The following is a 12296-nucleotide window of genomic DNA, read 5'->3' on the forward strand; positions in this document are numbered from 1 at the left end:
ATACAGAGTGTCGCATGAGAATATCATGATCAATGTCTTTGTATGCGTAGAGTTAATTGCTCGCATCTTTTTGGTAAAAAGAAACCGTTAACAAGACTAAAAGTTCCCTTAAAAGATGCATGAATTCATTGAACTAATTTTGAACAGTGCTTTCTTGTGGATATTTCTACAAACTAGCTGGAGCATTTTAATAAGTGTTTTTTATTATTTCTGCGTACCATGGATTGTTTGGGGTTCTGTCGTTATCACAGTTGGATTAAGAATAGCCAGGATTCCACCACCAAATTTACAAATTGTACAGGAAGTGCTTGGTGTGAATCCCCTTTCACTGAAAAAAGATAATACTGTGTCCAAGGAACACGATAACAGAGAACAATTTTGCATGCGAGTGGTGGCTCATCGTGGTGGAGGATACGATTTCCCTGAGAACAGCTTAACAGCTTTTCGTAATGTAAAATCTTATATATAATAATGGTTTTTGTTTCTTTTTTTTTTTACACTTAGAAGTTGCTCTGGAGAAAATAACAAATCGACATGTTTCTTATTAGCTATTTTGGAATACTAGGTATCTTTGTAACAGGAACAATTGCTTACTTTTTTCGTAATGTATTAGGTATAGAAAAGAGTTCTGTGCCTTTTTTTTACTTTGGGTAGGATCTGTCTGTCTTCAGAACTCTTTCCTACATCTAATAAATAAGGATACTAAAGTTGAGAATAACATTATAGGCGTTTGCATATTGATTGTTATTTGAGACCTGGACCAAAGAGGAATATGCAGCCTGCAGATACCTACAATGTTTCTCTTGGCCCTAATACAGAGTTAGGCATGTAAAATAGACCACTTAAATAAGTTACCTAATTTTTATGACAGAAGTTTATAACATTGATGGATTTCCTAGTTAGACCAGACCCTTATTATTTGTTTTTTTAAACTTAATAAAAGTTCGTTAAAATTGAATCCCTTTAGAGCTTAGTATGTATGTAAATAAGTAGATTACCAAGGTGTTTGATCAGTTTCTTGAAGATAGTATTTTTCCATTGCAGTTCATCTTCAATGACCTTTAGTCATTCATAGTTAAGAAAACGTAGTTGACTAAAAATCAAAAATAGGCAAATTATTCAAGTAGCCTGTTTTAAATGCCTTCATTCTATATTGTAGTTATAGCAATCCTATAACATATAGTATATATGAGGAGAGATTTTACTGCTTTCGTGCAAAATAAATTTCACCTTTGCTTTTTTATAAATTAAATTACAAGTAGAGCAATAATCAATTACGAAACATATTTTTTAGAGTAAAGAAAAAGGCTGCAATGCAGTTGAACTTGATGTTTGGCTCACAAAAGATAATGTACCTATAGTATTTCACGATGAGACGATCGATAGAGTTACTGGAAAGACTGGACTTATTAAAGACATGACATGGGATCAATTAAAGTCATTAAATATTACGCACAATTACCCGCTTAAGTAAACCGACTGTTGTTCTCATTGCAAAACCGTTTCTGGATAGGGCATAAATTTAAATATAAATTTTCATTTATTGTAGAGATAAGCTTGTCGATGATGAAAAAATTCCATTGCTTAATGACGTGTTAGAAATGTGTTCGAACAACGAACAAAGAATAATTATGGATATAAAAGATACAAGAATCGAAGTTGTGGAAGCAATTTTAGATGCGTATAAAAAGTATCCAAAACTGTTTCAAAGAGCAATTGTATCTAGTTTTAATCCTATCGTTGTATATATGGTAATAAAAAAATAAAAATATAAAAAATGAAGTTATAAGGGATTCTGATTAATATTAGGTTGACTAAATGATGATTTTTATTGTAGATTAGAAGAAAAGAACCCCGAATTGTGGGGAGCCTTGCATGGCGACCGCAATATTTTTCAAGAACTTCGTATTCAGGTTTCGATGGTCCCGGGCCAGCACGATATAATAACCCATTTAAACACATGGCAGCTTGTTTATTAAATCGTTTATACGAATGGGCGGTTTTCCATTGTGTATACTATATCGTGGGCATTTCAGTTATTTTATTACACAAAGACACACTCAGCCAGTATGTACACAAATTTCTACATTATTTACGATAGCATGTGTCTGTGATATCTTATTAAGTTTAATGTCGTAAAGAAGGAAAATATTTTTTGTACATTTATTTTAGGCGCGTTGTACAAGAGTGGTATGATCGCGGTATTCGTGTAATGGCATGGACAGTAAACTTACCATCAGAGAAATTACATTTCTCGCGATTACTTAAAGTTACTTATTTAACAGATACATTGTTATATGAAAAAGATATGTAGTATTGTATCGTGTATTCTACAAACATGAGTATATTCTATACTATTGGCACGCAGACCATTTAATTCAATAATCTAGTCGATACATCGAAATGATGAATTGTATTTATATATTTTATTACAACAATTTGGTGTTTATTTTATACATAAAAATATTTTTTTATTCTCATTTAAATTCTAAACATATAGGTACTAATTCTTGTCGATCAAAAGAAAATACTATTCTCTTCTGTATTAACACGTTGTTTTATTGTGTATAATTTTTTGATTAATATATTTAACTTTTATATTAACTTGCATTTAAAATTATGTAAACATAATTTATTCTAATGTTACGAAATTTTCAATGACAACTTAAACATGCACAAATTTTAATTACTTTAGAACTGATATTATTAAGCTAATCATAAGCTTATGCTTTAATATATATATATAAAAAGTGAAATGTCTATCTTTTGAAAAATATGAAATTATTTTAACGATTGCCAGAATTGCACATTATTTCTACATACCATACTTATACTGTGTTTTTTTCATTAACATTGGTATCGATAACTTACAATTAGATATAGTTAAAAATGTTTAACTTCGCGGACGGAGATATTTATTTCGTAAATATTTACTTTGGAATTGCAGAACACTGGTTGTGATTAAAAAATTTATCACACTATAGTAGTAAGTTTACTTTTACGGGATTCCATACCTTGAATAAGTCCCGTTAACAAATCTTCCATTTCAGTTGTAGCACGTTTCAATTTACAATTATCATTAGCAACGTAAGAATCTACAATAATAATTTGTATAAAAATATTTATTTATAATAAGAACAATTTGTATCACTGGAATGTAATAACTTACCGTCGAGTAAACAGTCATCAGCAACCATATTTTGTAATCTATCTAATATGTCGTTTAAGTCTCCCTGAATATTTTGTAAACTACTATGTTGTGAATGTTTGTCAGGCCTTTGAAGAGAGGATGGTGTATTATTTCTATGAATGCCCATTAGAGATTCAGAAATTATTAACGGCGATTCGTTTTCGGCGCCAGCTGTCATAGTTTTCATTGAATACTTTTCTTTCTTGCACCCAGAATCAGCAGAACCTAACCACTGAGAGAAACCACTAGCGGTAGGACTTATTTCTGATCTCTTTGCTCCTAACAATTAAAAATCTTAACGAATTAACATTATAGTCTATACAGATTTATGAATAATACAAATTAATAATAACAATGTACCTCCGATCCATGTACTGAGTTCTATGCGAGTAGATTCTAGCGTGTTACTGAAACTTGAGCTGGTAGACGCTTCTCCAGCACAAATAACATCGTGGTTTTCTTCGGTACCGCATTCTACAGATAACGTTGGATTAAAACTGTTTGTTTGCAGTGTATCCGTATTGTTCGAATTCGAGATTTGTTCTATATTTTCTTGTCGAATAATTGGACTCAATTCAAAATTTATAGGTAAAGCAGCTAGTCTCGATGATAGAGGTGGAACCATAGGTGTACTCTGCATGTGATTGATCACTTGAGGTGTGTGAGTTCTATCAGCAAACAAATATTTCTACGAAATAATTCGGGAAATATTTCAGATTAATCGTTAAAAATTTTTGTAATACTATAAATTATCGATTAACAATTTACTTTTAATAATTTTAGCCGTTGTAACTGTGATTCGATAGTAGCTCTGTGACGCTGAAGCCTTTCTGCTCTGGTACCCTGTATATCGAGTAATTCGATTTGTAATTCTTTATTTTCTTGTTCCAAATGAGTAATTATGCTTTGTAGTTCTTTTTGTGGGTCACTTAGAACTCGTTTTTTCATTGTACCCCTTAATGATTCGTTGTCGGTATGCGATATCTCATTACTATAACAAATATTTAAAGCAGAAGTTAAACATTTTCATATGCTTTATATTATATTTTTCTCGTGCTTAATGACCTGGTTATATGCGGTGTCTGATCCTCAATGTTCATTTCGATCGACCTGGCAGGACACAATCTCAATTTGTTCCTTATTAACTCAATAATTAACTTTGTTACTTCTCGATTTGAAGTCTGAAGAAATATTACATGTAACATTCTGTATAAAAAAAATAAGGGATATTAATATACCTTGGTACAAAACTCGCGGACTGGATGCTTCAACTTGTGTTTTCCTGATATTTTACTATATAAAAAGCATTGTTGGCACTGATGATATGCTGTACATTTCAAGCATGTATACCGTGGTCCTTGAATGGTTGACGCTTTGCAGGAGGAGCATCTAACATTATGTGTAACTATAAAGAAAAAAATATTTGTAAATTTTGTACAAATTTAAAATTACTTTAAAATGTAACATAGTACATACTGTTTTCTGCAGATTTCATACGATTAAATGTTGTTATCCAGACAAGCAAAGGAGGTTCTTGCATGATCCATGCTGCAAACTCTGATTCAGTGACTCCAAGACATCCTTGAGACTATTAAATTTTAATGGTTACTCATCAAGTAAATATTCAAAAATTATTATTTTGTTATACCTTTGAAAAACAACTGTCAACATGTAATTGAATGTTTTGATATCCATATGCAGCACTTTCTCCAAGCATTTCCGTAATTTTACAAATGTTTGTTAATAACGTGTGCAAACTAGCTTTAGACAAACATGCATTGTGGTCTGCTAATTGTTGGTAGAAATACCCATATTTCTCTTGTAATCTTCCAGAGCTCATTAATATTAAAGCAACTTTCACGGAAAATACTGATACGCTTCTGGTACATTGTCTATAATATTTATTAAATTTATAATAGTTAAATAATACGCAATAAGTACAAACAACAAAATATCCGCGATGACATACTTATCAAACGTAGTTAAAATGTAATTTACAGCAAGTTTCGTTGTAAGATCGATATCAAAATTAGTATTATTTTCTTTACATGCTGCAAAATAAATATCAGAGAGAACATCTTCAATTTCGCTTGGATCCAAGTTTACACAATTTTCTGTAATTGAAAGTCTATGACGTTCGAAGACACCAGCAATTAATTCCAATTGAATGTACTGCACTATAAAAAGAATATAAAACATTACTGGTTGCAAACTTATCAATGTCTAAGTACTATTGCAATATTAAACTTACTACTAAGTTCTCTGTGTAAAATTTGCATTTTTGCTGCTGTTCTATAAGATGTATACCGAATGGTATTACATTCTCTTATAGATTGCATAATATTTTGCATCTTTAAATATTTTTTATTTTGAATAACTACCTATAAGAAACGGAATGAATTATATTGTTATTCTTTATAGATTTATATTAAAAATTTCTTCATTATTTATTAATTTCTTACGTTTTTATAAAAATTGGAAATAATGATACGAACGAATTCAAATTAAGCTAGTTCCAATGGACATTATAATCCTTAATTCTCAACTGCATTATAATATAGAAACGTAATGTTCGATTGTAATACTCGTACTTTTAAACATTTTCACAGAAAAGTTCAAGTCCATAGAATCTGAAAAAGATCTTGTGTTATTTGCAATGTTGAGTTTCAAATAAAATCAAAGAAAAAGAAATAAAAAGTTTCAAATAATGCTATTAACACTTTTAATTTAATAAGTAAAAGTAGAATGGTTTTATAATTTTTCTGTTCCCCATTTTGCAATTAATTAGAACCAGAACGTGAATAAAACTTTTAAGATTTTACGTTACACTAAAGATATTGCTGCGATCTTAGTTAATTATTATTAAGGACTTAATTGTTCCTGAATGAAAAATTATAACAAATATCTTACTGTCTGACATTGCAACGTAATTTTACAATTTAAATGGTGATGCATGTAAACAAAATAATGTTTTCGTAAGTTCAATCATGGATAATGAGGATCAAAGAAGAACAACTCCTTCGAAGGTTTGTTGATTTTGTGAATATTTAAAGATAAATTAAAAATTTTATTCGATATGTACTAACTGATTATAATTTTTTTAAATTATATGCAAGAATATGCATATCGACAATATTGTGTTGAAAATCTTCATATTTGAAAATTCATGTTTTCATTTAAAATGCGCCTTGCTATTAGCGAATCTAAAATATAAGCTAACTTTTGTTTAAGATTCAAGGAAACGTGATTGATGCTCTGGCATTTATTTTCTTATGAAACGTTTGTTGATATTTGTAAAGAAGTAAATATTAAAAAATAGACGCTAATTATGTCTGAACAGTTTGAAGAAGGTCAATTTAGCGATGCTGATGAAACAGAAATATCGTACGTAAATTTAATTATATTTTCTTTAACAATACATACATATTCCAATATCTTATTATAGATTAGAGACGTGTAAAGGACAACCGTTGTATCATTCTCATCTTTCTAAAAATATGGACAAGTTAAATATTTTGAATAGTGAAGAGGAAGAACAGGATGATGATGACTATGATGATTTAAATGACAGTCGTTTCATGTGGGATATAGATCAGAACAGAGCCAGAACAAAAGATATTGTAAAAAATATTCAAGCTCAAAGTACTAACGCTCAAAATATTTCCAAAAAGGTTACTAATTATCAACCATCTGATAAATTATTTCGTCGTTACGCGAATAAAATCAATATTGAAAGATACGAAGGACCATCTTTGCCAGGACACGCGACAAATCTTCTTATTGAAAATGATAAACGCATAGAAAAGGATAGGTTTCGAACTAAAGATAAACATGATCGAGCAACCGTTGAACAAGTTTTAGATCCACGTACAAGAATGATATTATTTAAACTTTTAAATCAAGGTATAATTGCAGAAATCAATGGATGTATATCGACAGGGAAAGAAGCCAATGTTTATCATGCAACCTCAAAAACGGGAGTAGAATTTGCAATAAAAATATATAAAACATCGATTTTACAATTTAAGGATAGAGATAAATATGTCACCGGTGAATTTCGTTTTCGTCATGGATATTGCCGTCATAATCCACGTAAAATGGTACGAACATGGGCCGAAAAAGAATTTCGAAATTTAATACGTCTTCAACAAGGAAAAGTAACTGCACCGAAACCAATTTTATTACGAAGTCATGTACTACTAATGGATTTCATAGGTACTAATGGTTGGCCATCACCAAAACTAAAAGATGTTGTTCTTACATCTTCTAAACCAAGGAAACTGTACAGAGAATGTATAGAAACAATGTGGAAAATGTATAACAAGTGCAAACTTGTTCATGCAGATTTAAGTGAATACAATATGCTCTATCATGATGGATCAATTGTAATAATTGATGTATCACAGGCAGTTGAACATGATCATCCTATGGCACTCGAATTTCTTAGAAAAGATTGTACAAATATTACTGGTATGTGAAACTAAAAATTTTCAATAAAAATGTCATTAATGTACTTATGAAGAATATAGTGCACAACTTTATATCGTGTTTTTAGAATTCTTCAAAAAGAATGAAGTAGGTGTGATGACTGTCAAAGCATTATTTGACTTTATAACAGATCCAACAATAACTGAAGAGAATATGGATGACTATTTAGATAAAATTTCAGAACAAATGGCACAACATAATGAACAAGAAGTAGATCCCAAACAACAAATAGAAGAACAAGTATTTAAGCAAGCTTACATCCCTCAGAACTTAACTCAGGTACTATTAAAGAATAGCAGAAGATGCATCTACATAACAAGCGACATATGTGAACTTGTATATGTATATTAATATTCACAGGTATACATTTTAATATAAGCATGTTTAGGTCATTGATATTGAACGGGATATAAAGCTTGCTAAATCGGGAAAAGAAGATTTAATATACAAGACCCTTGTTGGTTTAAAAGCAGATTTATCCAAGCCCATTAATACTCCCGAAATTCTCGCGTCACATTCCAAGAAAATCAGCGATGCGGAAGAAAAGGATGATTCTTCCGAAGAAATTGATAACTCTGAGGAGGACGAAGATAGCGAGGAAGAAAGTGTTTTGAACAGCGAGTCGAAATTTGTGAATTCGGCTCGGCCTCGAAACGAAAGTTTAGAAAGTAAAAAGGTAACGAACAATTTTGCCAGAAGATTTTTTAACCTTTTCTATTTGCTTAAATGTTAACTAAGTAGATTTAATTTCAGGCACGAAAGAAGGCAGTGAAAGAACAGCAGGCTGAAAAAAGGCAGACTAAAATGAAGAAACATATAAAAAAGCGGAAAGAGAAGGTTCTAAAGAAAAGATAATAGCTGAAATATTTTTGTCAGATAGATATTCCCAAAAATAAGGGAAAAAGTTGTATAAAAGAAATAGTATTTGATTTTTTTTTTTTTTTATTTTTCCAACGTAGGAAAGAGGACATAATAAAATTGTGTTTCCTTCGTATTAAGAAAAGTAAAAAGTGTACAACCTATCTTCGTGCTTCCACGAGAAGAAGGCACAGCGTGTTCACATCCCCACTTCTGTTACAGTCCGTTGATTCACAGATATTGGTCGAAAACTGTGACGAAGGTCGGTGACAGCCAATCAGCGGACTGCAGCAAGAGTGGGGATGTAAACACGCTGTGCCATCTCGTGGAAGGACGATATATGTATCAGAATTTAAATTCTTCTCGACTAATTAATCGATTAATCGATTCTCTTGAGCTCATCGCTTACGACGATCGACAATTAAACTAATCCTAAATTGCTAATAACAATTTATGATTAAATGAATCATTGATTTTTCCAATATTGTATTATTCAATAAAAATAATGCAACATCATACAACATGATTTATCCAATCATCAGTCACAATGATCGATTGACACGTTAAGGCGCCAAATCTATTTTGTTTTGTCAGACGCGGTCTGAAGTCTGAACGGAAAGTTCAGTTGAACTGAATCAGTTCATCATGTGATCACCAATCGCTGTGAGGCGACTATTATCAATTTCAATAGAAATTATCAGAATTTATCCGAAGTTGCGTGAAGCGCTGACCTCTCGTAACACGTGGCGTGTGTGGTAGGATATGTTGCTTCCCCCACCACTCTGTTAAACGCTAAGGAAATTCGTCGTTAGTAGTGTCGCCATTGGTGCACTCAATTATGCCAAATTTGGCCACACTGATTGGAGATACTATATAAACACATAGTGTTTACTTTAAAATGTATCAAACAATTCGTAGATGCATATTACGATCAAGCTTCAAAGTATTATTTAACAATAAAAAATTTCGACAAATACGTTTGAAACGATACAATTAATGGCAAATTATTTTGGTACTATTATAAATACATACACTTATGTTTTGTACAAATAATATGAATTTTCCCCACGTGTGCATTATTGTACAAGAATTTTACGTTTTGTAAGTTTCGCTTTTTTAATAATGTTCTACATTATTACGTTTATATTGTTTCATGAAATCAGAAAGTGCGAAAATAATGAAGGAACGTGAAAAATTTCTCACAACGGGTTGCTCGAAGTTTGATACACTGCTTCAAGGTGGTATCCCTACACGCGGGATTACACAAATTTACGGAGCAGCTAGCACAGGGAAAACTCAATTGGCTTTGCAACTATGCTTGACCGTACAATTACCTGTAGCAGAGGGTGGTTTTGCTGCTGGTAATCTTTAAATTTCATGTTTTGTAATATAAAAAATAAGTTACAGAAAATAATCTTTAAATATTATATATAAATTTAACAATTAATATAGGTGCTGTATACATTTGTACCGAATGTGTTTTTCCATCAAGACGATTACAGCAATTGATACAAAAATTAGAACCCACTAAGAAACACGGAATAAACGGTGACTTAATATTTGTGGAACATGTTTCATCTATTGTAATAATAATTTCGCTTTCAAGTCAATTTTAAAAGTGCCTGAAATGATACTCAATGTTGTATCCTTACAGAATGAATTGGAAATATGTTTGCTTCATAGAATTCCGATGTTAATGTCTGTATACAAAATAGGATTGATAGTTGTAGATTCAATTGCTGCTCCATACAGAGTAGAAGATTGGAACGATGAATCTAACAATAGGGCAAAGAGTTTAAGAACAATTGGGCGACAACTACATAAATTATGCGGGAACGAAGTGTGTGTAGTTTGTATTAATCAGGTAAAACGGAATATCGTTTTCATTACCTTATCTGATAGCTCAATATACTTTTACTACTTTATAAATCGTTTATATATAGGTAACAGCGACTGTTCATAACAATGTGCTTAACGATAATTCTATCGAGCGACCATCGTTAGGAACAACATGGCTGAGCATGATAACTAACTCCATACAGTTTTATAGGATAGATTCTCTAAGATATGCTTGTGTCAAATTGTCATCAAATCTGCCAGAAATAATTATTCCATTCGAAGTACAAGGGTCTGGTGTGAAAGCAATAGAACAAATAATACAAAATAAATTTCAAAACAATTAGGATATTAGTTTTATTGTATAAGATTATAAATATCTGAAAATATATTTTCATCCAAGACACGGGCGATATTTGTCGGCGACCATTGATTTCTTGGGTCAGAGGCTTGAAATGGATCTATACTTCTTACATCTAAGTTTTCAATATCATTATTTAGTATCAATCTTAAAAGATTAATAAATATCGATATTATTATGGGGATGGGTAAACATTAATGTACAATGCATAGATTTAATGTACAAATATAATACCTGAAGGAGTGAAGAAATGTTCTATAAGGTTCTATATCTTTTCTTTCACTGTACGTATAATCTCCTACTACGGTATGACCAATATGAGAACAATGTACTCTTAACTGATGCCGTCTTCCAGTTTCAGGACATAATAACACTTTTGTAGCTGGTTTTCCATTTCTAAAACCTTGTTCTAGTACTACAAGGACTGTACAAGATTTCCGTGGCTTTTCACAAAATATGTTATCGCTAATACACATTTTGTGGTTTCCCTCTTTTTCTCTTATATCAATTCCTGACAAAGGAACATTGTTATCGATAAATTAGGCCTTCATTGAGATATTTTATTTAATTACTAACCAATTGCTTTGTCTATTATAAGGTAAGGTTCGTTAATATGACCATGGAGTAATGCCAAATAAAATTTTTTTGCTATTCGTGATGCAAATGCATTTGAAGCAGCTCTTGCTGCCTTTTTATTTAATGCAATACATATAACACCACTGGTTGCATAATCCAATCTATGTACAAAATGATATTCATGAAATAAATTTGGATTGGCCAAATTTGGTAAAATTTTTTTTAATTCAGACTGAAGGGTATTCTAAAAATTCAAATGCATGTCAGTGTAACAAATATATCTTCACGTTTATAAATGAAGATATATTACAACCTTTCTGTACCTTTTTCTCTGGATTATTGCTATTAATATACATATCATACGGTTTGGAAACTACTAAAAAATGTTCACTGTGATGCAATACATCTACATAATTCCCACGTTTAATTTGCAATAAATCTTTCAGTTGTAATTTCAACAACTTTATAAGAGTCTGTGTTAATCTTAGAATAAATATGCTACAATTGTATAGTACTTTATTTATATTCGCTATGTACAACATTTTATTTTTGTACGTGAACTTGTACATTTCGGGTTTCGTATTTTGTAAACAAAATATAAGATGGGTACAGTGTGGCCAGATCTGGCATAATCGAGTGCATCGAAATCGACATTAGTAACGACGAATTTCCTTAGCGTCTGACGGAGTGGTGGGGATAGCAGATATATACTACCGCATGAGTCACACATACGTGAGTTTGGCACTTCGCACAGCTTCGGGAAATCTATAAAAAACGCTAATGTGAGCCTTTGCTTCTTGCTCTTGCAACAGCTGAAATACGATCTCGCGATAATCGGCAATCGGGATTTCCCGAAGTTATGCGAAGTGCCAAGCTCACGTACACGTGGCTCGTGCGGTAGCATATACCTGTTATCCCCACCACTCCGTCGGACGCTAAGGAAGTTCGTCGTTAGTAATGTCGATTTCGATGCACTCGATTATGCCA

General features: G+C 31.6%; 5 protein-coding genes across 6 annotated transcripts; 3 read left to right on the top strand and 2 right to left on the bottom strand.

Moving 5' to 3' along the window:
• Positions 1–115: 115 nt before the first annotated feature.
• On the top strand, positions 116–3198 carry LOC143351683 (glycerophosphodiester phosphodiesterase 1). The gene is made up of 5 exons (XM_076783496.1): positions 116–451; positions 1295–1470; positions 1550–1751; positions 1838–2067; positions 2173–3198. Exons 1-5 carry the CDS (start codon positions 116–118, stop codon positions 2312–2314), a joined length of 1086 nt encoding a protein of 361 aa, XP_076639611.1. The 3' UTR covers positions 2315–3198.
• On the bottom strand, positions 2958–6166 carry LOC143351676 (uncharacterized). The gene is made up of 12 exons (XM_076783485.1): positions 6101–6166; positions 5653–5820; positions 5442–5571; positions 5160–5367; positions 4839–5082; positions 4667–4778; positions 4429–4595; positions 4256–4371; positions 3959–4181; positions 3551–3878; positions 3170–3469; positions 2958–3095 (listed from the first exon to the last, which is right to left on the bottom strand). Exons 3-12 carry the CDS (start codon positions 5539–5541, stop codon positions 2974–2976), a joined length of 1920 nt encoding a protein of 639 aa, XP_076639600.1. The 5' UTR covers positions 5542–5571; positions 5653–5820; positions 6101–6166; the 3' UTR covers positions 2958–2973.
• Positions 6167–6385: 219 nt separating this feature from the next.
• Positions 6386–8747, top strand: Riok1 (RIO kinase 1). Its single transcript, XM_076783486.1, has 5 exons — positions 6386–6574; positions 6636–7660; positions 7746–7957; positions 8067–8354; positions 8432–8747. Exons 1-5 carry the CDS (start codon positions 6519–6521, stop codon positions 8531–8533), a joined length of 1683 nt encoding a protein of 560 aa, XP_076639601.1. The 5' UTR covers positions 6386–6518; the 3' UTR covers positions 8534–8747.
• A 350-nt stretch (positions 8748–9097) lies between these two features.
• Positions 9098–11229, top strand: LOC143351686 (DNA repair protein XRCC3). Of its 2 annotated transcripts, XR_013081795.1 has the most exons (6): positions 9098–9548; positions 9700–9897; positions 9989–10119; positions 10191–10400; positions 10480–11017; positions 11089–11229. XR_013081795.1 is itself a non-coding variant. In XM_076783500.1 (5 exons), the coding sequence occupies exons 1-5, from the start codon at positions 9533–9535 to the stop codon at positions 10717–10719; spliced, it is 795 nt and encodes a 264-aa protein (XP_076639615.1). In that variant the 5' UTR covers positions 9098–9532; the 3' UTR covers positions 10720–11136. The 2 variants fall into 2 exon arrangements, 1 of the variants encoding a protein (XP_076639615.1); XM_076783500.1 differs by having other exon boundaries at positions 10480–11136.
• LOC143351685 (RNA pseudouridylate synthase domain-containing protein 1) lies at positions 10730–11921 on the bottom strand. Its single transcript, XM_076783499.1, has 4 exons — positions 11633–11921; positions 11310–11553; positions 10968–11244; positions 10730–10880 (listed from the first exon to the last, which is right to left on the bottom strand). Exons 1-4 carry the CDS (start codon positions 11876–11878, stop codon positions 10730–10732), a joined length of 918 nt encoding a protein of 305 aa, XP_076639614.1. The 5' UTR covers positions 11879–11921.
• Positions 11922–12296: the final 375 nt, after the last annotated feature.

Source organism: Colletes latitarsis, chromosome 2 (assembly GCF_051014445.1).
Source record: "Colletes latitarsis isolate SP2378_abdomen chromosome 2, iyColLati1, whole genome shotgun sequence".
Taxonomy (NCBI): Eukaryota; Metazoa; Arthropoda; class Insecta; order Hymenoptera; family Colletidae; genus Colletes; species Colletes latitarsis.